The sequence below is a fragment of the Anopheles stephensi genome, chromosome 2 (assembly GCF_013141755.1).
Source record: "Anopheles stephensi strain Indian chromosome 2, UCI_ANSTEP_V1.0, whole genome shotgun sequence".
Lineage (NCBI taxonomy): Eukaryota > Metazoa > Arthropoda > Insecta > Diptera > Culicidae > Anopheles > Anopheles stephensi.
In genome coordinates this window covers 49,291,770-49,319,246 of record NC_050202.1, presented here as the reverse complement: position 1 = coordinate 49,319,246, position 27,477 = coordinate 49,291,770, and the positions used below count along the sequence as shown (strand labels likewise).

The following is a 27,477-nucleotide window of genomic DNA, read 5'->3' as shown; positions in this document are numbered from 1 at the left end:
AATAATCCACCAAAGAAAGCACAAATGCTTTTTGTAGCTTTTGTAATTTGTAGTGAGGATTGATTATCCAGTGCGTGGTATAATTAAGTCTAGTAAGCCAGAAATAACAAGCATCACCTTAGAGGTCTTTTAGCCAAAAAGTTACAGTGAAAGATATCAGAAAGAGAGAGAGAAAAACAAAGAGGTTTTTGGAAACTTTCAGACCTGTTTTTAACGCACCAGAAATGTAAATAAAAGATATTACAATTAATTACGACTGTTAAAAGTTTACATCACTCAACTAACGCTTTAGAGTTTATCTCATTATAAAACCTTTATGAATTATTATTTTTAAACTTGAAACCTCGTTATTCTTGAAAAACTGTTTCAAGCTGTGATATGTTCACTGACAAATTTTTCAAAAATGTTAGGTCTTTTGACTGGAGCTTCCTAATGAGTTTCCCTGTTTTAGTTAATCTGCGTTCTGATTGTTCGATTTTGTTATACAAGCTTTCATCAGAATCTTCTACATTCTTTAGCACTCTTAACCTGGAAAGATCTCGGTTAACTATTTGTGGCTTTTTGTGACTTGATTTGACCTGAAGTTGGCTCCTGCGTACGGAGAGGCGGTCTAGATGGGAACTGTCACCTGGTCCTGTCGCGTGAAAACCAGCGCAGCTGTTGCCCCTATAGAACAAATATCATAGATCACATGTATAGATTTCTGTGTTTAGATAAAAACATTTACTCAAACTATATCTGATTTTAGTAATGCTTAGGCGAAATCGAACTGAATATTCCTGAAACATAAATAATATTTAACATGGTGTAGCTAATGCCATCGGTATGACAAAACTGATTAAATACAAGGTAACGGCGATGAACAACAAAACGATATCCTTGGGATGATGAAAGTAAAACATTTCAAACTATAATTAAATCCATGCCACGTCTACACTTGGCAAAACTTAAAAAAAGGCTAACAAATATCCCTATGTGGAAACCATTTACGATTAAAAGCATAAATTGTTTCTAACTACTCTTGCGCACATTTAAAAAGCAACGTCATACACGGCTGGTTAGGACCAAAGTACACTTTTGATGTGGGAATTAAATGGATTCGATGCATAATAAACATCATGAGCACAAACTCCATTCATCGCTACGCAATGTAGCAGGAATGCTAGAAGCAGCACCAGCTAAATGTTCCATACAAAAACCACCCGCGTCAAGATGGCTGAAAAAGGGAGGTACCATCCTGTATCATTGGTAGCTTCAGTTGGAAATTTAGAGCGAACAACAACTCACACACACAGCCCAGTGCAACACAAGTCACCAGAAGTGTGGAGATTCTTTAATTCTCCCTTTAAGGCTGTGCATCCTCGTCACGCCCCGGCATAAAGGCATGTACCGGGCGCGTGAAAAGCCGACCATTCAGCCGGCATGTAATTATTTATTTATGACCGCATGCAGCAACGAGCCCTTTGCTGGCCCGCTGGCTGGCCGCTGACGAGGGCACACTGCACTGTTCGAGGATGCTATTCTTTTAATTAAAATTCATTAACGCTTTTCCGTTCGTGCCAGTGCACCGGGAAATGAAGCACGGAAACGGAGCTGAAAAGGACTTCTGCGCACCCATACCACCCCTCCCCTTGTTCTGTTGCTCATCCGTGCCGTAAATCCACATTTTTCTGTTAGAAAATGTTCCATTTTGTCCCGCTTTTCATTCCGCTTCGTCGACTTTTCTGGGTTTTTTTTCCCATTTTTCTCGCTCCATAATTCATTCAGCATCTTTTCATAAATCTTGTTTTGTTTCATTTTCATGTTTTTCACGGAACTGCATTTTACACGCAAGCAAGCTTTTTAATCCTTTTCCATTACGGTGTTGGGGTGTTCCCTCTTTTCTCCGCAACAGAATTTCCACCCAAGGCAAACCGTTCCTCGATCGGGGCCGTGAATCCCGACTCGTGATAGACAACGTGACGTACGACTATCAGGGCGAGTACGAGTGTCGTGCGACAAACTTCATCAACGGTCAGGAGCGAACCGTAACGTCCGATCCGATTGCGCTGCAAGTCGTCGGTGCACCGCAGGTCCTGCGCACCACCTCCGCGTCGGGTGGGGTAGCGGGCCATTCGGTTTCGGTAAGGAAGGGTGACTCGGCCACGCTATCGTTGATCGTGTGTGCCGATCCACGGCCGCGCCATGTTGCCTGGGAATGGGGTTCGCTTCGGCTGGAAGCAGGATCTGGAATAGGTGAGGAAAGACACCTTTAGAGTTTCTTGAGGATCTTTAGTCCTAAGAATTTAATTTAATGTGTGAAAACTCTTTCTCAGGACGATATCGGGTAGATGATGTCACACAGGATAGTCGGGAGGATTGCTATCTAGCGACGCTACACATCGACGATGCTGATCTGCAAGACCAAAGGCCCTACTATCTGGTGGTTGAAAACGAAAGAGGAACCGATCGGCACGCCATCAGCTTACGCGTCGAAGGAATGTTCTCAGGTGAGTGTGTAGGGACTTCATCCAGACTCAATGCTTCACGTCCGGTTTTGAGGCATTATTCAACCTATTTTATATTGGGATGTTGCAATAGCATAAAATAGTAAGAGAAAGGAGAGTTCGATTACGTTTATTTGTTCCAATCCATATAAATTATCTAATCTGTGGTCTGTAGATTCTCCTAAACCGTAACGTGTTTCCAAGACAGGTGATATTTACTCTGATGCCACTTTCTATGGCCGCACACTACGTCGATCGAAAAAAATATCGGAAAAATGTACATTCAGATCTTACATCAGCCATAGACTTAACGGATATCCATATTCATGCTAAATTACTTTAAAAGAAACAGTAATGAAAATGGCCCAATTTAAACGAAGGTTCTACCAATTGAAAACCTTGATAAGTTCATGTTTCCTAAGGTGACTCTTAGCTTAACTTATTGAAAATATATTATCCATTGGTTTAAAGAAGAAATACTACCATCATTTGGCTCAAAATGAAATAGATGTGTAGAATTTCAAAATTTCTTCAAATTTCGAATGATTTTTTCCCGTGACGTCGAAAAAGTTTCTGCGGTTTTAAGATTTTGAGCGCTATAGACGTAATTGGAACCTTCTTCCATCTTCCTTGGCACTATAATCTCGAGAGGTCTCGGCATGCCATGTGTGGCTTTCTTTGACTGTATTTTACCCGAAGTAAAGTGGTCAACCGTAACGTACAGGGAGGCGGTCTGAACGGGCTTTGAACCCCGGTCCTGCCGTTAGAAGACTGGCGCCGCTGTCGCCTCAGCTACCGGATACAACGGACAAATTGCATTTTCAGACAAACTGCTGTAGAAACAAGTTATGTTATTTTATTTAACCTCAATTAATTGCTAAACTAGACTGTCTTAAATTTGTACAACAACTAAGGTAAAAATACCCATGGCATGATTTTGTCTCGAAACTGCGTCACCAAAACCATAATAATAATTCTCGTGACCTGAGGCTCGTAGTTTGATCAGTTTAGGCAGAATCTGATAAGCGAAAGTTGAATATACAAACACAAATACCCTTTTTTGGCAAGGTTTGTTTATTTGTTAATAATGCAGAAGAAAGAATAAATCTAAACCTGAAAGTTACACCAAACATATAGGTGCGGCTATAGAAAGAGGCAGGAGTGCATCAGATACAAGTATGTCAACATTATTTAAATTAAAATTTAAACTCAAGCTCTTAAAGATTGAAAGAAAGGTATAAGACCCCTTATGGACAACCTCCAAGAATGCAGGGTCTAATGTCTAGCTACGAGCAATTTCAGTAAACAAATCCAGAAATGGCAGACCAAGACTTGCTGCAAATATATTTCCAAAAAAACTCGCTCGCAATTCAGACGTCCCTATCATATTTTGAATGGAACCTAGTATAGCCTTGGGTTAAAATCAGACAAATCACACATATCTGATACCGTCAATTATCTTCAAGGATTCATTCTTACCGCACGTTTCGTTTTACCCGTGATCGAGCGTTTTGGGATGGGATGAAGTACTAGTAGAGTGAACTGATTCATGTAATTAAACCCCTTGAGTCCGTTCGCAGATATCAAATGACTCTCTAAATAAGCATGAGCATGATTCACTTATTTTAGTAAACTCGTACGTAACAGAAACTTTTGTATAAGAAGTGTATTTTAGCTAAAATTTCAAACCATTATTCAGCACTTTCCTGTTACAATTCTAGATCGTACGATAATCTGGTTAGCCCAAAAATAAGAAGCAAACTTTTCATGCTCATTTTTTTTTGGGGTTTTGGTTTTAAACTCCAAGCACAATTTAACGATTTCGCCGTGCTTTCACGTACTATGAATGGGAAACTTTTGCTTCCGTAGTTACGAATGACTACCGCTCAGCAAACATCATCACGGCACCGTAAGGCTGATGAGGCCCGGCAGCACGCACATTTTCTTGTGCTTTCTTCAGGCCAGCCACAATCCTTTTCCAACCATTTTGCAACCCCGGCAAAACACCGTGAAAGCGCGCGAAAACTTTGTCGCTTATTACGATCATTACAAATGATCATAATTAAGCCATTACGCGTACGCGCGTACAGCAAAATATCTCCTCACCAACGAACGAGAAATGTTGTGTAAAGTTTTGTAACCCGCATCATTTCACCGTGCACTGTGTCCTTCTTGCAGTATGCTTCCTACCCTGCGGGAGCTGTCTGCTGGTTGATCCTAAACAATTTCTCAAAACTCCCAAAAGGGATGCAAAATTCCCCCTTATTCTGTACCTGCAATATGTGCCAACCCTACATACACACGTCATTCAAACAACTGAGCTTTAATTAATTTTCCAATTACATACTAACTCCACCGGGATACTCCGCACGCGACCACTCGGAACCGCGCGCTTACAACGACGCCTCAACCCCGACATGGTGCTACGGATGATTCGCTGCTGGCTAAAAGTAGTGGAACCGCTGGAGCTGAGCTATCTGCTCGGCATTGCGGGCGGATGTCTGGCCGCCTTTCTCATACTCATCTGTCTCTGCATCTACGCAGTGCGGGCGCGCAAATGCTGCTTCCGGAGTAAGTATACCACCCGCGCAACAGACCGGCAGAATCAGCAAAGGCGTTCGTCTGTTAATGTTTCTTAATTTCCATGCATTTATTCACATCCCATCTTATGCGCTCTTCTGTTTCTTTCTCCGTTCCTCCGCTTTTGCCCACTTCAGATCGCAACAACTACAAAACATCGGAAAAGGATAGGTAAGTGCCGTAGCGTTTTATCCCTAGCATCAGCACAGCGTTCGAAGCATTTCAGCTTCGGATAGCAGTTTCGTTCAAGTGGTCGAAAGAAATGGAGAACCGCTTCGTACCGTCGATATCGAAACATACGGTCGGGAATCGGGAAAACCCATTCTCCCGTACAGCAACGTAACGCTGGCACAATGTCGCAGGAATGTCGGACGGTTACGATGGCGGAAATCTAATTATACTTCCCCGTCAACCGGCACTGGACCAGCGGCAACAGTGTGGAAGAGCGGTAAGCTTGTGGTCGAGTGATGCGCGCGGGGATAAAACTTAAAATTCTGTCAGACGTCGTTACAACGATCAAGTTTTCCTCAATACACCGTAACCGAAAGACGCCACCATCTTGAGACGCCGTGTTTTGCGAAACCGTTGTGAATATGTATGACGACGGGCGCACGGGTACGGTGAACAAGTGCCGATTTGATTTGGTGCTTCAGAAATGATACAGATTTTATGCATGCAGCATCGGTACGCTACATGCTTCCGCTGGCCACAGTTCCGCTTGCTCTGCATGGCGAAACATGTCGATCGATCGTTATATCGTTTCCTGTACCGGGCAGGATTGGAACGACACAATACGGGGGACTAGGGTTTTTCTTTTTTATTCGGTATCTTTGTTCTCAAGATACAAGCTTGCGCAAAATAATAGCAACGCGTAGTTTTGTAGTCCAAATTGATGTATTCATTATTCTGCCAGTGGTTTTCATGATAACAATGCGTTTGAACCAAATAGAAAGCATTAAAGATAAATGGATCATTTAAATCAACTTATCTTAGTTCTTTACCTAAAGGATATCCTGAGGGTGTCCTCATCTAGCGATGGGATAATTGAATTACAATGGATTTTTGAACCCTTCTTTCTGCATGTTTCTTCTTGTCTACCAATAAATATTACAGAACACTCTTTAAATATATACAAACAAAGCTAACAACGAAAATAATTTTGAGCAGACGGCAGTAATATTCCAACTCAATCACTATTATCCAATCACCTCATCTGATCCTCATCGAATCCGAATCGGTTTCAAATATCGAGCCGGATCCGAATCCGTCATTAAGTCCAATTCAATTTGAATCTTTTTGGAGATTGGATCTTCAAATTTTCCAAGTTTATCATCATTACCAATTATATTACAGAACCTAATATTGTTATACTATAAGGAGTGATCCGTTGGCTGAGGAGAAACCGGCTGATCTTCTCGCGATAAGACCCATACAAAGGTCTGACTATCTAGCCACGTTGAAAAACAAGTCCAGGAAATCTGGAATTGGCGGGCAGAGATCTTTCAAGGTTATTATTGCCAAAACCAAGGGGAAACTGTAAATGATTTTGGGAATTCCCTGTTTTTATATTAAAATTAATACGACGACAGTGTGGTTAAAAATGCGGTTCGTTCGGATGACGCTTCGGCACACGTTCGATTCTATGGCTTACGGTCGCGGTACGATTTGGTGCGCGGCACTCATTGGAAAGTGCTAACTCTGACTTTTACGCGATGACACATCGAGCGGAGGTGAACTTAGACAACTGGTGTCGGATCGACCCTTCAGTGATTCCCTTCAGTGATTGAACAACGACGGGTTGAAATGAGACTCTGGACGTTGGTTACTTTTACTAACGTCGGAGTCTCGAGTTGCATCAGCAACATGCTTCGTCTGTAACTCGGCACTGTCTGCCTTTGCTTCTCGAGCGGTTCTAATAAATAGAACTAGTTCTAATAAATAGAAGCTTTCTTTGATGGTCAGCCAACATTTGTCCATCATATGTTTGGCAAACGTGTGGTTGCTGAGTTGTTCCGAGTTTTGGGTTTACAATGTGTCTTCCTTATTTGCTGCATGTTTGGATTGTCGCATCGGCATGCGGTAGTTTATGCTAATTTCTGAATCTTTTATGGTTCTTGCCCTTTTCTTGGTTTGTGAGGCAGGTACGGGATGATCTAACATGCTGTTAGCAGATATAGCAGATATACTACAACAGCTTTCCATCACTTTTTTCGTCATAAACATTATAAAAAGTTACAATTTCGTTAAGACTTAACGGCCTTTTTGGACATGCTCGCCTACCATTATTGATATCACATTGTTGGATAGTCAGATTTCATCACTATTGAAGGCAGTTTGTGGCAGTCTGTGTTGAGATCCTGACCACCAGTCAAAAGTAATTCAGCATGCTAGCCTCCAGATAGAAATCAAAATAATTTTAGCGGTGTCCTGATCCCACAAATTCATTCCCAAATTTTAAACCTACTAAATATACCCTATGGAGAAATTTTAAACCTATTGGTAAAAAATCGCTTCTTCAAACCTCCTCAGCTTTTTATGAGCATAAAACACAACAATGCTGATATGAGAATACCTTGGTAACCATCATCATCAACTATGGTCCATAAGGAAGAGAATATCCTGATGAAGAAATGCATAGTTTGACAAATTCCTAAGACAGCATTCAGAATACCTTTCCTACGATGAACCAACCAAAGTAAGAAGCAATCTTGAAACTGACCTAAGCAATCAACTTATTAATTTAGTTAAGGATAATTCAAAAACAATTTTCCAAAAGTATTTGCTGTTCTATATTTAAAGTTAAAACATATGAAACCCAAACAATCAGCCCACGCTTACTGTGGTCCTGACTTGTTAAAAACTCTACGACTCATCACTCCTGATCTCAGGACAGGCGCATGCTATCCTTTTCCGATCCTGATTTTTTTCTCCTTATTTATCCTTATCTTCCAAAATCAGGTGATGCTTTATACAGTATTTATTGATTGTAGAATTTGAGCTAAATTTAAACTTTTGAGCTATCTATAGCAATAGCAATTCCCACACCATCCAAAGGCTGCCTATGTTTGGCTATCGGCTATTGAAAATATTATTCTACTACTCTCATAATCAAAGATGTACCTTGTAGTACCACAGAATCAAAAGGAAAATATTTTCTTTTCCTCCAAGGAAAGGCTTAAGACTTACCTTCCTTCCGAAAAGATTGCCCGGTAAGCTGTATTTCTTTCTACCAAACAAAACTAGAACTTTGTCACCGAAAACCACAACATAATTCCGTGAGCAACCAGCATGCAAAGCACAAGAAAGATACATTGTTTTGGTGCGAACCAGATACATCGGTAGTAACCCTGTGCTTTCCCTTTTTGAGGGTTTCCATTTTCCCTTTGGGGGCTTCGGGGAAAACATCTCCTTTCTTCTGCTTCACTTTACCGCGCACGTGGCAAGCACGAAACAACAACCCGAGTCGGAGTACCTGATGGCATTTTAACGATGCTGTCCTCGCATGCACAGGTTCGCGGGATTTGGTTTTTGGTGACCACAAACAGCTTCAAACCCTCCCTAAAAAGGAACGCAAAGGTCGGCAAGCTTTTTGGGGGTACAAACAAACATACTTCTGGGGATCTTTCCTACCGAAAGCTGCCTCCGTTTTTTTTTTCGCTATCTCCCAACATTTCTTGTACAATTTTGCTCCAAGAAAAAATGGCAACAGGAACAAGGCGCTTTAAAAAAGCTTTTATCCATTTTCGGTTTCGTTTAGTTTTTGCTTCTTCAAAATTAAAATCCAAAAACAGACCCCAACACACGGTGCTTGCTGTCACCTTACCTTTTGCTGTCCCAGGGGGAGAGAGTTCTGGCGGGTGTGTTTGAAAATCCCTGTGTCCCCAAAACAACAGATGAAAGGTAACGGCAGCAAACCCTCAAACAACAGCCAAAAAAACGGCACCCAAAAGACGCAAAGTTCACACTTTTGCGGTGTTAATCCAGTTCAAAATTTCAGTCTGTTTTAAGTAGCTTCGGGGAAAAACTTTCATAAGCAGAGTTGTGAAATGGAATACAAACCATCGAGAGAATGGAATATTAACGTTTTTTATTTGTCTCCAGGAACGCTTTTTTCCGTTGAATCCGTATCACAAAAAGCCGGCGATTAATTTTATCTTTTAAATGGATTTGATTGGCCGTTCGGTTCGGTATTGCATCGTCGATCACCGAAATGGGATATGGGAGGATGGTCCCATCCGATTGGCCCACCGAACACAAATCAGTAAATGAAAAAGAAGCATTCTTGCTCCTGATCAAGTTGGTGGACCAACACTTTCCACCACTTGCTTTCCACTGTTTTTCCCTCGGGTTTCAATATTAGTGTGTCAGCAAAGGTGTGCCAGCAAAAGGGCAGCTTTCGGTATTTTGCTAGATTTTATTTTTCTTCATTCCTTCCCGATAACTCTCCCCACACACACACACACACACACACACACACACATGAGTTCCAAAGCATCCCAGCGTACCATCCCGATGGCAATAAATCTTTGCACATTTGACAATGAAAATTGAAAATATCACATGACAAATAGCGTTCCAGCAGGATGAACCATTTTTCATGTTCACACGGATGTGTTTGAGCAGGCAGCGAGCAGCGAGAACCCATGTGCCAGCCCCATTCGGCATATGTGTTAAAAGATTTCGAGGAAAATTGGATTTTGACCAGCTAAGTTGGGCTAGGTTTTGGGGGGGTTTGCGAGATAAAGGCATCCTTTCCCACTTTTTATTCCGCATCGCATTCGCCCGGAAAGAGCCTGGGTGGCAAAGAAAACAATCCCTTGAGGGAGATTGAGAAAGGATTGGCTGGACTGTGGAGACGTTGGCGAGCTTCGTGTGTGTAGTCACTTAAAGTGAGAAGAGCTTTAAATTCTTCTTCAAGCTTCCGATACTCCTTTGTGAGAATTTAAATGTCCTTAGGTATAAGATTTCTGTTCAAGGCTCTCAAGTCGATCGCTCAAGTCGTAGACATTGATTTACACCAAAGCCATCGACACCGAACAATGATTCAATTTGCTTCCCGAGTTACATGTCATCAAACTTTCATACAGCTTTTACGATCTGTCCAAACAATGCCATTAACAATCTCCCCCGAATGGGAGGCTCTTCTTCAAACTGGCTTTCAGCTAAACCAGACCCGGTTCGCTGCGGTACCCATCTGCTTTCGGCCTTATCGGTCCTGAAGGTTCCTCCTTGGAAATTGAAAAAAAAAAAGACAAAAACCTTCCCAAAACAGCTTCACGGATGAAGCACATAAAACTTTCAGCACCAGTAAGCTCACGCAACAAAGACACAATACCGGGCCAGAATGCTGGAACGAGAAACGGGGAGTCTTACAGGCAAAGTGCTTCATATCGCGAAGGGCGCAAAATGAGCGTTCTGAATATGAGAAACAAACAAGCTTGGGCCGAAAAAAGGGAGACAAAAAAAAGCTTCTCCTTTGGAATAAAAGTCAACAGACTGATCCTCCTCCTCCCAATGCAGTGGTAGTCAATAGCATCGCAACCGAAATAGGCATTACCCGAGGAAGGAAAACAATTCTATACAGACAACAATACACGCATACTCACAAAAAAATGCCACCACACATGCCTGGTACACCGTTAAGCACACACGCACACAGAGTAAGGGATCGCGAATCTCTTATTAAATCCTATTAAAATTCCACCACACCACAAACACGCTCACACTCGCTCTCGCTTCATGTTCCCGGACGACAATTTTTTGCCAATTTTCCCGATCCGAAGAGCGTTCCACCGTTTTATGCCGTGTTTGCACTGCCGACCCGACCCTTGTAATAACAACACAGCTTCCAATGACAATATACCATTTGGGTTCGATGGGCCAGGTCTGCCTTCGGCTTGACGCAGAGATCATAAGCTAAAGGAAAACACACAACAGCAAAAAGCTCGTACCACAAAATGTTGGTTTGCTGATCGGAAAAAAGAAATTGAGGATTACGGTTTTTACGTGCACCCACAAACACACACACCACGCCCTACGATACGATACGCCATTTTGTCTTAACGGCTGCATTTGTTTTTCTCTTTCGCCCAAGGTAATGGTACAGGATTTTTGCATTTTTACGGTATAAATAATAAAAATTCAATAAGCTCACTGCCGTGTGCGCCGGAACACCAGGGAACAGCAATATGCGCGATATCCACCGTAAATGGTTTCTAGTTTTCTATTAAAGCCAGATTCAATTAGGCTCTGAGCCATCATGTTCCGTCGGATGGCTTGTGACTGTAATGGCGCTACAGTCCGGCTTAAGGTGCGATTCTATGCTGGTGTTTGAGCTGGACCTCTGCGCACTCATTTTATTATGAGCATATTCTGCTCACTCGAGTTGAGTTGAGCTTTTAAAATCCCTCAAGCAATAGAAGCTATTACGGGCGGCGATGCTTATCGCAATTGTTGGCATTCGGATAACGCTGCTGCATATCTGCGCTAATCCTTAGCCAAAAAAGTTGAACCTGAAAACCAACCGACCTGACACAGTGGGGAATAGTGAAACAATTCATTTCTCCACTGCTGGAGCTTAGCATTGGGGTGAAAGCAGGTTCAGGCCACGTAAAAAGTATTTGCATGATGGTTTAAAAATTCAACGCAGGAACAGCACACAGGGTATGCTGGAACTATCTTTGGACTCCCAGGCAAGATGCAATTAGACTAGAGATTCGTTGTCACTGTGTTCGTAAGACAAAATGGTAGACTTTAATTTAAAATTCGCTGGTGATTTATAAAATTGTGATGTGTGTGTGTTATAAAAGTCAGTTAAGTTTTTTAACTTAAATTCTTTCCTTAGTGGCGTACCAAGTGTTTCAGATATTTTGACAAATGTAAAAAAATTGAGATGAAATCAGCTAGTGATATGATAACATCTTCTGAAGATTTCAGAATGATATCCCATTTAAGAGAAACAATCTCAAATTATATCTCAAAAGCGTCACATAATTACACACTGTCACTATAGCAATTTACTTACTTACTTATCAGGCATCAACATCACTTCGAAGTCTAGACTCGCTGTAAAAGCCTCGATAGCTTAGAACCTTATCTAGACATTTCCTCTGTCAAGGTTTTAGCACTCATAGCTTAGAACCTTATCTAGACATGAACCTTAGACCACATGTCCCCTGTCCAAGCCTCATGACAAGTCCTCTGTCCAATATTTTAAGAGCTGGTTCTCCGAACCGCTGCGTGGAGTGGGATGAGTCTGATTCGCTGTAGAGTCAGATTATCGTACAACTCCAAAACTCGTCATTATAGCTGGAGATTTATATACTTAATACAAAAGAAAGTGTTGAATCCTGCAAGCGAAAGTACGGATTCAAATCAGCACGTAAAGTTTGTATGAATCTTTTCACTATGCACTCTTCACTTTTTTACGATTCACTCTCTGTGCCGACTATTGTGACTCACCTTTTCCGGATTACACTCACTCACTCACTCACTGTGTGTGCCGGCTAGTGATTCACTTTTTTCTGATCAGACTCACTCACTCTCTGTGGTGACTGATTATCAATTTTCTCTGATTATACCCACACTTTCTGTGGGATCCTACATCCTGAATCAGCATGTGATCACTGCGTCTAAAAAGTGCAATTATTTTATATCGAATAATTATATTTATTTATTATTATTTTTCCATATGGTTAAGTGCGTTTCACGCGCACAGAGAGTGGGAGAGAGAGTGAGTGAATATGATCCAAAAAGAAGGAATTACGAGCATTCTTTATAAATATTTAAAGAGTGAGTTAAAGATTCAAATCGTAATAGCCTCTCTTCTACTCTGATGTGAGTGCTCTCATCTCTAATTATAACGACTCCACCAACGACATCCCTCTTATGCCTGACATGTACTTCTTCTAAACATTTTAACTCATCTCTTCAATTAACCCTTTGGACAAATTTATGACGCATTTTTTTAATCTTGTTTTTCCCCTTGCTTGCTGTGGTCAGAAATAATTTTGAAATCAACTGGTGTGATTGTCCAAACAAGTGCTGGAATTGTTTTAAATATCTTCATCTTTATTGCCCCCTAACAACCTTTCAGGTCATTTCTGGCTTACTTATTTCATTGTTGGGGTAGTCAGTTCTCATTATGGGGGATCGGCCCAGATGAGACTTGAACCCCGGTCCTGTCGTGAGAAGACCGGCGCCAATGTCGCATCTACCACAGGGCCGCCCCGTTTCAAATATATTTGTTGTTATTAATTATTGAATTATGTATAAGCTCCTGCATAACTTGCGTATCTCAAAGAATAACAGAATCATTCCCAAACCTTACTTAACTCCATTTCAAGAGAATTCCTTAGAACAGTTCAGACAAAATACTATTTCCAAGAAACAGAACGCTTCGGCTGGTATGTCTCGTTTGGCCTGAAAACTTCACAAACTGCTTCCTGCATCGGTATCAGATGAAACAAACATCCAAAGCGCCTATACTCACAACCATCCCAGACCGGCCTCCACAAAGACTACTGATCTGCCTCTTGACCCCGGTACCGTCCGCTTCAAAGCCTTCGTCCATTTAGTTTCATGTACGCTCTACGAGTCATTCTCAAAGGGGTAATCCAATTAAAAACCACAAAGCCTTCCCAAACGATCATCATCGCACGATAGATCATGGCTCGCTGCTTCCATCGCTGACTACACTTAATCCCCACACACACACATACACACACAAACCGCTTTCACTCACTATCTCTCGCACAACTTAAAAAGCGTCCAACTTTATAGCAGTCAAGTCCCGGGAGAACATCTACCGAAATGGGTTCACCCTGTTTGCCAAGCAGAAGACGAACAAATAGGACCCGAAACAACAACATCATCAAAATGAAGGAAACTTTTCTTCCTAGAACTCGCATTCCGACCAGAGAAAACTAAAACCGATCACTCTCCGTAACTACTCAAACTCCTTCCAGAGAAAGGCGGTCGGTTTTGGAGCTCGCTAGCGAAGGATGCAGAACCGGCCTACCTATCCATCACGCACAATATTCATTTTGCGGCCCATTAATGTCCTGTTGCACACACCAAACAACAACGGAGCGCGGTGCGGCTCATTTGTCTGCCATCATCAAAGGCATTTGAGTTTGTTGTGTGCTGAGCAATAGCGACGCGTTAGCCGCCACACGATCAGGCCCGTTCACCATCATCTTTCAACCATGATGAAACATTGGCCGAAATGTTTCAATTTTTGGCATTATTGATTGAAGCACTTCGAGACGGGAGAAGCCGGCCGCGATCAAACCTGGAATCAATCGGTTGCTTGCTCTGGCACCGTGCATCTTGCCGGCAAGCACCGCACCACATCGCAAACAAAGATAACTCGTCTAAGCTCGAACCAACCAAGCGATTCGATCAGCTGGATGCTTCGGCAAGCACGGAAATGGAATTTCTATTCGAATTCGTCCAAGAACACGCTCATTTTTCAACACCACCATTCCGCCATTGTTGTCTTTCCGGCGGTTGTCGTCCGTTCGACTTTTTCCCTGGACACGGGGAGTTCGCTTTGACGCGTTCGTACGGCTTTGATGGATGTGCCGAATTACAGATAGCTGCCGAAGAAATCTAAACAAATTTCAAGCAATATTTTACTTTCCACAATTTCCTTCGGGGGTGGGTTTTCTTTCTTTGGCTGGCCATCAACCGGAACAACCGACCACCGGGGTTGCACCGGAACGGGTCCGTGATGTGAGCGCACGGGACTGCTTCAACCGCACCCGATTGCCCGGTTCTTTCATTTCCGTGATATTTTTAAGCTAGTTTTTTCGTGTATCCGTTGTATGTATTTGGTGGACTTTTCCTTCCAGCAAAAAGGAAATTGGTGGTTCTCGGTTTCCCTCCAAAAACGCTCGTCAAACATTGCACGGCTGATGTACGATGTTGATGGTGCGTGCCTTCCTTGTGGGCAAACGAAACCAATTCTTTGTGTTTTCCGCTGGACCCGCTGGTGCGTTCGTGCCTCTCCCCCTTTTACATACACTTTTTAACGTTCCATCCCATTTCGATGCGGGTCCAACTACAATATCCACTTGGCGGTAAGGAATACTCTCACTCTCTCGTGCAGAAAACCGGAACCGCATGTCTTGAATTGTGTCTCTGGTGCTTTTTCTTACGGCTACCACATCGAAAACCCCCTCCCATCCAAGTCGTACGGTGTGACACGATTGTGGACGAAAAATAAAGTGAATGCGGTTTAAGTGGAATGAAATGTTTCCTTAATCGTTATCATAAATAAAAGCATCGTTGGTGTTAGTGGCTACTGCGAAACTGCAAGCCAACTTCGACGAAAGTCACCAGTGCTTGTGAAACCTTCATCTCGTTGGTTCCCAGTTTTCGAATGTCTGCTGGAGCTTCAAGGCAACTTTCCAGGTATTTCCTCAGCCGGCAAGCTGCAAGATGCTAGTAGCATTATAACATTCTTTTAATTCGCTGGATATGAGACGTTCGTATTTATATAAATTTCTCGCTTCGTTACCGCATGCGGTACCTCAGCAGGAGTGAAGAAAATCATCATTTACCTTCGGTTCATGCCGGATGTTTCCCCTGTTCGGCACCGCACAACAATGGAGCACACGTTCGCAGCAGCACAACCCACATTAGCAGCAGCTCACGATAGAAAAATCCAGCTTGGCCCAGAGCTCCAGCAGGCAACTGAAGCATCCCACCGCAATACATACCTCCTAACACGCTAACATGATACTTCTGCTGCTGCTGCTGCTGCTGCTGTTTGCCACTACTGCTGAGCTGACGTTTTTATTGAGCGACAAATGCGCCCCGGTCCAGCTCCAGGGCCGGATCCATCTGAGGGTAAAGTGAATGCGGTGGCAGGGACAGGGAAGGGTGCCGAGTAATTGGCAAATATAGCTGTCATTTACAAGCATTAGCTTTAATTTGCTCGAAACTCGAGCGAGCGTTTCCGTCTTGCTCGAAAAAAAAACGGGAAAAATGTGGTCGATAAGCAGTTTTACGACGGGGCGACTGCCATTAAGCTTCCAGTGAATAGGTATTGCTATTGCTGGCGGAGGCCCACAATCAGCAAGGTGAAACATATGCGGAACCGGTGGCAGGTAGCAATATGCTGACAGTTCCAGGAATAATAATGATGAAATATCTGACACGAATTAATGACGCCATGTTGCAGTTAACAGCTTCTGAGCTAAAGCCTCACATTCAGGGTGTTTTTTAATGCTAAGATGTTTTATTTAATTAAACTCTTATGATAGTTCCATAATATTATTTGAAAATCTCTCAAAGTTGTACCATTTCCATGCTTACACTCGTAATGTGCCCGCGCGTCAAAGGGCCTCACATTCCACAACTCCGAAAACGAGTCAATCAGCATCGCTCAAAACGGATCGCCAAGACAGGAGCCCAGACACGCACACGCACGTTTTCCATCTAATTTGTGAAAATTAATTACGTTGTGTCCGGTTACAAATTATTTGCGATACTCTGACCGACACCCGGGATGCGAACGGGCGCTCTGCTCACCAAGAAAACGTGACGTCCGGAATGAGTGAAAGAAAAGCAAAAGAATATCAGTCTCTTTCTTTCTCTCTCTCGCTCGCTCTCTCTCTCTCTCTCTCTCGATCCAGTCTGTGGTGGTAAAACAGTGAAAGTGATTAATCATCCCACAAAAGGAATTCAACCAACCAAACCGAACTGAGTGTTTGTGTCGGTCGGCGTCCGAAATGGAGACGCCTGGTCCTCCGTAACTTCGTCGCACACGTCGAGCGACGTAAGCGACTGTGTCACAATGACGCTTGTATTCAGTGGCTGAATGAAGAAAAAAAAACGAAAAAACACGTGAAAAAACATGTGCTTTGATGTTCGTAAAGCTGTTCGAGATTTTCTCCTTTTTTTTTCTCGCTCACACACAACGTTTTCGGCAGGCTGCACCTAGGAGCTGCTAAGACAAAACCGCTTTGATCCACCACTGTGCGTGTGTTTTGGGGACGTGCCGGTGTATGTGTGCGTGTGTTTAGGACCGGCTTATGTTTCACCGCAACACAACGCGTTCGGCACACACGTGGTAAGGATTCCACTAAACCCGTCCTCGTGTCAGTTTTCAAACGATGACCTAAATTGATCTTTACCCGATAGGGCGCTCGAACCTGCTGGAGGAATGTGCCAACCTTAAAACGACAATCTTTTACACGTCCATTTTAAAGTTCCCACTGCTGATAAATAAACACATCTGCATTTTATGTACCAACCGGCATGAAACGAATCTGCCCCACTGTAGCAAATATGCAGGTGTTTTATAGTGCAACCACCATCACCATCACCACACCCCACCGAATGCAAATTACAATCGCTTCATAACACTCATCGAGACAATCGTGGAACACTGTAACCCGTAAGTCCTGCCGCTTGCTTCCACCCGGTTCGTCCGATAACAAGCGAACGAAGCGGGGCAAGCGGTACAATGGATGCATCTCTGCGAACAAATCTTTATGCAACGCCGTGGTAAGCGTGAGTGGTTCGTGAGAGATGGTGAAGGATTTTATTTCTTCTTTATGTGGCATTTATGTTTGTCATGTGTCAAAATGAAAGTTTTCATTACGAGCGCACAAGTCACAAGAAGCGTGCGGTGGGAGGACGGGAAAAAACATCCACAAGCATCCTGAAACTGAAAAGTACTGAAAGCACGGACCTTTCACAAAGCACGAGCCGCACGGGTGAATATGAACTAAAATAAAAGAGGTAGCAAAATACAACCACCACAAACCACGTTAAACTAGGATTTCTTTAGCACTATGGGCAACCGAGAACTAATTATAGGCAAAAACGATTTTTTTTTTTAATCAACAATAAGGATAAGGAAGGAAAATATAGAACACTAAAAACAGTTATTTGTAGAAAAAAATGTTTTAAAAAACAATCTTTTCTGAAACATTCAGAAAACAAGCTAACCAGAGACGTTCTGTCTGAAATTTGACTACGTAACTTAAGAGTGACAGAGTAATTAAGTGGAGGACATTTCACACGAAGAGACTGGTAGCAAGCCTCATCTCAATCACAATGACCTCATCAAATGTTTTGCTTCTTCTTTGGCGTTAAAACTTCGAAAGTTTTCGGCCTGCCATTTCTTCTGGGGGTTTTCCTTGACTTGATTTCATCCGTAGCTGGATGGTCAGTCCTACGTACGAAGAGGCGTATTGGATAGGGTTTGATCGCTAAGACCGGCGGCCTTGTCTAATTTACTAATTGGACTACCCCTCGGCAGGACTATATGTGTATAAGGTATTAAAATTGCGCAATATATGTGTATAAGCAATTGAATGTAAAAAAAAAATTATAAAAAAAATTTTTTTAACTTCTAATTGAAGACGCCTACTAAGGAAAAGAAATTGTCTATTGTTAGAAAGAAATCCAACGTATAAAAACTCAACCTGAGCATATTTTCTTGTTATGTCTTGATGAATTGTATTATTCTCAACTATTGACATCATTTGTTTACTTTTGACAGGATTTTCAACAAATTTAATAGCTTATTCGTTATTGGATTCAATCAGAATTTTCATTGAGGACTTAAAAATAGCTAAATAAATTAAACTTTTTTAAAACAACTAAAAAATCACTTTCAAACACTGGGAGACATGAGAGTAAATGTCATTTAAAATTAAAGAATATTTATTTAAGATTTTGACGGCTTGACGTCGTATTGCCGACCAGAAATATAAATTATTTGAAAATGACCTCTTTCATCCCGCAATGTGCCCACTGTGCATTGCGGACGAACGACGACTTGTAAAGGGATTCGCATTCAGAAGGACACCGCCACAGGAGATGTGTCGGTGCAAATGCAAAACGCCAACAGCCTGGACTGCCTGCAACTGCTGAGCATAGTTGTACGGCCGCGGAAAGCTTTGTGCCGTGAGTGAGAGTGGTTCTGTGTTTATACGAGACACAGACACCCGTGTTTTGCTTAAAGGAAATGAGCTACGAAATGCTAAACTCGTAACGGTGGCATAACATACGCGGGGTAACGACACACTCACGCTCCGGTGCTAGTCAATCTCGGCAGCATACACACCGACGATATGGGTGTTAAAGCTGACGATGAGCAACTTACTCACATGCAATGCCAGCATTATGACGGTATAAATGGGATCGCATCCACATCGGGCATCGGGCATCCAACCCACATCCGCAACCTCAGCTACCCAGCACACACTTTATTGGCATCGTTTGACGAGCGGGTTGGGTAAGGGCGAGGAAGGGAAAGGATACAGAAAGCTGGGCAGGGAAGGAAACACACACACGAACGACCATCCGTGCTCGTGCTCGTACCAGTGGAAAGGATTTTTATCATAAGTATCATCAGCATCAGCAGCATCATGAACATCAACAAGAGACGGCTTCATCGCCAGCAAAATGTAGCGGCATTCAAGTGCCTCTGTGTGTGTGCGGGGCCTACTTGCCACGTATTAACGGACCCTCACACGCGTTAGTGTGCAGCATAAACTTCAACCAGCAGCACCAACTCGGGTAAATGTAAATGCGCAAATGTAAAAAGCTCCCGTCTTGTGGACGAGTGCAAAAAAGGTGTACTCACACACACACACAGTCATATGAAGCGCCCCATGTAATGATGCTGGCACCTTTGGAGTGATTTTAACGGCACCGGTACGATATCAGCCAGCGTTCTGACTTTATGGAGGCTGTTTTTTTCTTTTGTGCCCAGCTCTGGATGCAAATTTAAAAACTCACGATCGTTTTGCCTTCAAGTAACTTGGTGCCGGTGGTGGATGCTTCACAATGTGTTGATTGATATGATAAAAGTACATAAGAATCCGCCCATTACCATCAGCTTCACAGATGCCAGGTACTTGGCGAAGGAGAGTGGGAACGAAAAAAAAAACGACTTGGATGTAAGAGGATGTTTTATACATACTGCCGGCAAGCATAGAACCAGATTATCGTGTTAATGATGATGGGTACACATCACAACCATGGCGCATGGCGTTACCTGCCTCCATTTGCAACCCGTGTTGTGATGGAAATCTTTTCAGCAATCACTTTGCACCGTTCTGGCGGACGCGTCACATTTATTTCGTTGTGGTGTGAGTGTGTGTGTGTGTGTGTGTGTACTGCAAAATATACTCATGATTATTTTTATACCGTGAATGATATAAATAAATCATAAACAATCGCGTGAAGCCAACGGTCATTGAAGTCAATGGAGAAATACTGGTTTTTGCCAGTGCTTAGAAAATTTTCTAAGTTTACAAGGACTGTTGAAATTTCGCTTGCCAAAAGTGGAGTCCGTAGCCAAGAAATTAAATACTCATCGGATGTTAAAATAATCATTTGCAGAAATGGAAAATACTCATGCTGTAAGGCTTTGATATAACTTAAACCTGGCTTTGGATGCGTTTTGATAAGAGGTTGTTGGTTGAAATAATGCGAGCTATTAGACTGTCTCATTATTATACGATTTAAAGAAATAAGAAAACAACAATTAAGTCCTGTTTGCAGCAACAAACGCTGTACGAGCAAACCTTTTCGCGACAGACTGACTGAAGCTGACTTACTCTTTGGACGGTTATTTTTTACCTTATAAGCTTGGGGGACAAATGGTGAAAATATTTTTGCTTAGGAAGTTTCCTTCGATTAGCATTCTTGAAGATATTGTAACCGATCTGCTTAATTATCGGAACTATGATTGATTCTCATAAGTGAGAAAATTGCTCCCGTAGTTTGGTTGATTTTAATTTAATGTCTGGAGAAATCTTTGGCTTTCAAGGGTTGCAGTTCTGATTATAATTGCGCATGACTGTTGATCTTATTGTGGGAACAGAATGTGGCTTATTTATAATGTGGTTTTTTCCATGGATTCTGATCAATTGAATTTGGTGTCATCGATAGATGTCGTCTAATCTACGTATTTTTTTCTTTTGTTAAACAACATTGAGGATAGAAAAATAAAATAGGTACAAATTAGGAGCGGCCCGATGATGGAGGAGATTACGCTGCCGGTCTTCATACGGCTGGAACAGGGTCCAAATTTTGGACCAACTGACTGTCCAACTACGTGGTATCAGTAAATCTGGTACGCCAGAAATGGCAAGCATGACCTAAGAGGTCGTTAGGCCAAAGAAGATGAATAAGAGGACCCACAAAACGAACTGACTATGGGACCTATGGGTAGAACTAACATAAGGAAGCCGAATATAACAGACCCCGATCTCTCGAGGTTATAGTAAACCATACAAGTATTAAGGAGATCATAATTTAGAGTTGCATAAAAAGCAGTTAAAAATTAAATTATGAGCGAACTCATGAAAATATTTCGCATTTTAAACATGCCACTATGGGCATGTTGAATTATAATGATTTATAGCAATTTTTTGTCTAGCATTTAATTATTTTATTTTTAGTCACACCACAGTTCTCCAGATTAGTCAAAAGTATTCTAAGTCAAAGTATACTTTATTAATCTAATTTATAGGGTTTGTAGCATCAATATGTCAAGATTTTTCTATATCTACAACATACTGATTATTTTTTTAAATAATTGTTTTTTAATTTTTCTTCCTAGTGCTTCAACTCAGAATCATCAAAAATACAATAAACATAAACAAAACAACCAAGTTTCGGTAATATTAACGATGCAAAAATAATACTCAAATATTCGATGGACACTAGAAACATTAAAAAAACATCGACTGCAAATCTCAAATCTCAAATCTCAAAAATTATCATAGATTTTCAATTTAAAAAGATTTTCTTCTAAACATCAATAATATCTAAGCTTAATAAATGCGAATGCTCTCAGACAAGCAAAACCAACCAACGAACACACAACTCATAATCAATCTTTCGGTATGGAGATTTGTGAGGATTAGCAACGAAACGCTCGATTGTAAATCGAATTACGACAGAACCTCGCAACACCCCCATGGAGTGACAAATAGAAAGATTTTGGGCAGCTCTTTCAATGGATTAATAGTATTAGTGACCCTAATCCAAACACCCCACAGCGACCATGTGCTCGAGGAACGAGCTCCAGCTCAGCGATCAAAACTAGCACAGCATCCACTGTGTCATACTGTTTTGCAGTATTCGGTACACTTTGTATCAATAAGCTATAGCTTTATCATCCTCAAACTCGTGTTTGCACTCTCGCATTACCTCTTGGACATCTTTTGCGTTTATTCCCAATCCCATGCTGCTGAGTGACGCGCCGTTACTATTTGTAGCCATGGAGTATTTGTTGGGCAAAATATCAATAACCCGGAGTCGGACCGAGTTAACAGAAGCGCCACTGGAGCGCCACTGTGAAGTTCCTCGATTGAGAGTAATTTGAATTTCTAATTAATTACAACAAGCCATCGATACTGGAGTTTCTCCGTTCTCTCGATAACTTATCTTCCAGCTATGCCCTCGGTAAGGACTGTTCCATTTACCCATGCACCATCACGCCAGCTGCCAGCAGAGTGTGGCGCAAAGGGCAAACTTCTGGTATTCAGAAAACGTCGTCCATACCTCAAACATCTCATTCCGGTTCGCAGCAAACCGAGTCCCACCCCGTTCGCATCAAGATGCTTGCTCGGATTACAACTTTATCTCTTAATGGGTTTCGTGCACTGTGTCACAGCTCGGTGTACCCAAAAGTGGCAACAATACCCACCGGACAAGGGTGTGCTTAGCAAATGGCAACCAACGTAGGCAACCGTATCCCGTGAGATTCAAGTGGGGTGGAACGGTGAAGGCTGAATGAGAACCAATCCTGCTGCTGCCGTGTCCTACATAAGCATCGTTATGGACGAGCGAACGATCCATTTCACCGGTGCTGGAGTTTTAGCCATCGAACGGAAACATCCGTCTCAAAAGCTTGAGCAGCTTGAGCTGAAACGACTCTTGAATGCACGGCTTTTTTTACCCAATGAAATTGTATACCTTCCCCCCCTAGAGCGCCCAGGAGGATTGTCTTCCGGGTTGCACATTTCATCGGTGCAGCAGCAGCCCTTGCCAATGGGCGATAGCAAACGATGTGAGGGCTAACGATTAGCAGAAAAAACACACAGGCTGAACGAACGGATGATGCATTTACGACAGGCGAGAGGTTTCTAAAGAACATAAAACAATTTACGCACAAGTTTTAAATGACTCCATTAACCATATCCCTTTCCCGGCGATGCAGCTCTATCGTCGGTTGCGCAACTGATAGGCTGTAACGGTGTGTAGCACTACGTTTTCAATTGGTTTATCGATCGGCTGAGCTATAGTTGGACTGGGCTATAAAAATGCAACAAGAAAAAAGGCTCTATTCTAAACTTGGTATTGAATCCCATCCGGACCGTCTCACCGTACGCTGGATTGCCTGTTCTAATGCTACGATTAAAATCATGTTATGAAATTATATACATAGGTAGACTGAGATCTCCCGATGTTGTAGAGCCACCTTTGGTGACCACGTAATACTATTTCTCCTGACAGTACTTACTGAGTTCCTGTTCCTGATAATTATTGGACATCAAACACTCCGTAAAAAGAAAATATTGGATCTGCGGGGAGTATTGGACAATGCTTACCCCATTTATGTCACAAACATGGTTTGGATCTGATTCATCTCCAGTCGCTCGTTGAGAGCAATCCAGTGTTTACGCAAGCGTTTGCATAGAATTTCTACCTTTACCTGGACATTCACTGGGCCTTAACTGTTAACATATACACGGGCTAATTTTTTCTCTCCTAAAACCTCTTATTTTCGTACAACAATGTTTGACGATCGGAGCCAGCCTACCATCCAACCAATTCGCCTTCTTATACAGGAGACACTATGTTGTTGAAGCTTAAGGCTATAGAATACAATTTAACAAAAAAAGATTCTCATGATCGCCTCTGTTGTTGACTCGTTGACTATTTAAGACATGCATTTAACGGTTGAATTCGACAACCTAAAATTGACTACTGCTGCAGGGTTTTGGTTTTCACAACCCTTCAGACAGCTTCAGATGGCTCAATCAAAATTGAAATTTGACTTGAATCTAACTTTCAAGAAGCGTTCATCAAAAATATTGGCACTAGTTATGTCTTCGCATTGATGTTCAATTGCTACTTTCCCTTGATTTCAAAACGATTGGACAGAGCCTTTCTAAAGAAGTTCATCCAAACAATCAAATATTTCTAACAAGCACTGTCAGCCGTTCATGTTGAGATCATCTCGTTCAGCATGGTACCAACTTTCACATCAATATTGCCTGTTGGCTTTAACCTAGGTTTTCTTCAACAGCTTGTTCTGTATTCGAAGGAACGTGCAATAATGTTGGACGGCTATCCTTCAAAATATTTTCGTCTTGTAAAGTGAGAAGAGTTTTGTCAGCCTTCAAGTGAGAAGATATTCTAAGCCCTAAGGGATTATAGCTGGTGGCCAGGAGGTGTCCACTATTACAAACTTTTTTTTCTGTGGGATAACAATTATGATAGTTTCAGCTGCTAGACTGATTCTCACAAAGCTGCTTTAAATCAACTGATAACTCTGTAATATTTTTGTCCATTCGTAAATCGAATGATGCAACAAAAAACCGATGTCTTAGCGAATTACCAGAACGCCGCACCGTCACTTGAAAAATCTTTAAAATATATTCTATTCTTTTAACGATTTCTTTAGGTATTCCTACTACTCATAATTACTGACCATTTTAACAAGGCTACTTGTCAATAGACAACATTTCTCTTCCTGCTTTTTGACCTAACGACCACTAAGGCCTGTGATTTCTAGCTTACTTGGCTTATTTTTAAATTCCAAACGGAATTTGAACCCCGGTCACATCTATCACTGGGCCACCCCTACAGAGACAACATTTTTCTGTCCTCCTGATACCAGGAGGATCATCAGGTACTGCATAAATTTCTTCTACCGAACATATTTCCAACAGCCGGAACTTTATATTCAATTTGCACCAATCAAAACACACTCACATCATTGCCACAAAACGCTAACGCATTCGTCTGTGCTCTCTTTCATGTTTTACTTCCAGCGAGAAGGCCGACCTAAAGTCACGATCCGACAGTACGAGCGTACCGCCGCTCGATTCGATCTACACGACACCGACCGGCTTCCACCATCATCACCATCACCCGCATCATGCCGCCCATCATCCGCACCAGAACGGAACGCCCGGTTCGCCGGAAGCAATGAAGGTACGCATGGCTGCGATGATATTGCAACCACCGACAAGAGTTTAGCAGACGCCAAACAGCGAGACCGACTGCGGCACGGTGAAGGAATCGCTCACGGACGATGCCTCGACCGCGGGCACTAGCCCACTGCAGCAGGACGGTGCCGTTTGCGGAGGTCCGGACCGGTCCGAGCCGGAGCAGACCTTCGCACACGGCAGCGTGGCGGTCGAGGACGGTGATCGTTGCGTCCGCGAGCATTCATCGCCCGGTACGTCGTTGTCGCGGTCTGCTGGTCCCACACGGTCACACGACCGTACCCAGGGCCATTCGGCACCCCAGACAGCCGGCACTAGGTTAGAGAGTTACGGGTCGACTAGCGCGGACAGTGCGTCCGACCAGACGAAAGTGCGCCCACCGGTCAAAGCGAGTGATTATGGTTTGGAGCGTTTCAATCGGCTGCTGGAACGGTTGGATAGGGGCAATTTTTTAATCAAAACTAGCTTTAAGAAATCGTACTCGCTGATACTGATGTCGGCACGCGGATCAATTCCCACTGCGGGGGATGCTGGAGGGGTTGGAGTGGGTGGAGTTGAGAGTAGCGGGAATGATAGTACTACCAGCACCAACACCGGGACAGGGGATAGCAAAACAGATGGATCAGGTCCGACGGTGGGTTGTAATAGTAGTAGCGTAAGTAATAGCAGTAATAGTAGCGCCGGAGCTCCATCGAGCGGATTGTCCGGCCCGGGGGTTAGCATCAAAAGGACGCTGCTCCATCAACAAACAGATAAACGACCTGCGATGGGAGGTTCGTTGCGTGGGTGGTATCCTCGAACGAGGGGTATTTTAATTAAAGCAAACTCTAGCTCCGGTATCTATCAACTCGCTGGCATGGGACGAGCGGAGTCGGCAACCCTGGAACAGGTGGAAAACGGACCAGAACTCACAGCCCAGGCACAAATTGCACCGAGCGCGGAACTAGCATCACCCACCGACAGACAAACATCCGGCCAGCGTAAAGCGATTCCGGTTCCGGTTCTGTCGGAAACAGCACCCACGAATACCGCGACCGACGCCACCGTCACCAGTGGCCATAATTACAATGGCAACAGTTTAGCGCCCGATGACGCTGTGAAGAATGACGCCGAGTCACTGATCGCCGGAAACGGGCAAGATCACACTGCCAACAACGAAAGTGACGAGTTATGCCGGTCGGAAGTGTACGATAACGATTCCGGTTCCGGTTCCGGTGGCCTAGCAGCCCAGCAGCAGCAGCAGCTGCTCAATAACCATAGTGCCACCGTGTCGGTCAGCCCACGGACAGCGAACGCCGAACAGGGCCGCAACAATTACGAAAACATCCGCCCATCGTCCCACCATCGTAGCCGGCAGCGTTTGTCTAGCCTGGACGGAGCGAGCCATACGCTGGTTCCCGGTGGCCGGAAACCCATCGTCCGGAAGAAATCGAACGCAGCATCGGTAGCGTCCGGGAGCGAGTGGGACGAGGATAGTGGTTGGATGCGCTGCGCACCAGACGACATTACCGATGGGGAGGCCACGCTGAGCTCGAGCTTTCCTCACACTAGCAGTGGCTATTATTGGCAATCGACAGACTGTGCCGTACCGACGCGATTCTTCCAGCGGCAGGACTACGTACAACCGGCAACGACCACCCTTGATTTCCCTCCGGGCCCATCGAACGCACCGGCCCAGGAAGGCGCACAAGACCCGGAGCGAGCCGTCAAGCGAGCGCAGGGCAAAAAGCGTTGGCTCGGCAGTAAAGCCACCAAAAGTAAAACCCTCTCGAGCGGGCTGGACGGCAAACCGACGATGGGCAATAAAGACACCGATGCCGAGCATCCCTTCCAGCTCGCGGCACTCTTCACCGGTGGCACAGCACACAGCGGGAACCAAAGCCGCAAGCGCCAGGATGCCCGGGTGCCTCAGTTGAAAAATATAAATCTTCATTTTCCCAACAAAACCAGCCACCACCAGCAGCAGCAGCACGAGTACGACGACCAGTCACAACACGAGCTTAGAGGTAGCAGCAGGATGCCCACGGGGAACATTCCGGCGGGTGCGCTTTTTCATCAGCCGACCGGCTACCACCAACTTTCATTGCCACCACAGACAGTGGGCGCCGCCGCCGCCGCCGCAGCACCCAGCAGATGCGAGCGAAAGTACTTCAACAAAGCAAAATCTCATTTCCTGAAGCTGGGCCAAAAATGGC

The 27,477-nt window shown here is 43.4% G+C and overlaps 1 protein-coding gene across 5 annotated transcripts in view; it reads left to right on the top strand.

Annotated features, from left to right (window-relative positions):
- The window catches only part of LOC118508385 (B-cell receptor CD22), a 126,424-nt gene extending 101,084 nt beyond the window's left edge, over nt 1-25,340 (top strand). For 4 of the 5 annotated variants that reach the window (XM_036048125.1, XM_036048123.1, XM_036048124.1 and 1 more), the window contains 5 exons: nt 1,895-2,235; nt 2,316-2,489; nt 4,938-5,057; nt 5,204-5,237; nt 25,106-25,340. In XM_036048125.1, the coding sequence (XP_035904018.1) occupies nt 1,895-2,235; nt 2,316-2,489; nt 4,938-5,057; nt 5,204-5,237; nt 25,106-25,313 (877 nt within the window). In that variant the 3' untranslated portion in view covers nt 25,314-25,340. The remainder of the gene's footprint in view (nt 1-1,894; nt 2,236-2,315; nt 2,490-4,937; nt 5,058-5,203; nt 5,238-25,105) is intronic. The other variant, XM_036048128.1, reaches the window with a different exon arrangement.
- Nucleotides 25,341-27,477: the final 2,137 nt, after the last annotated feature.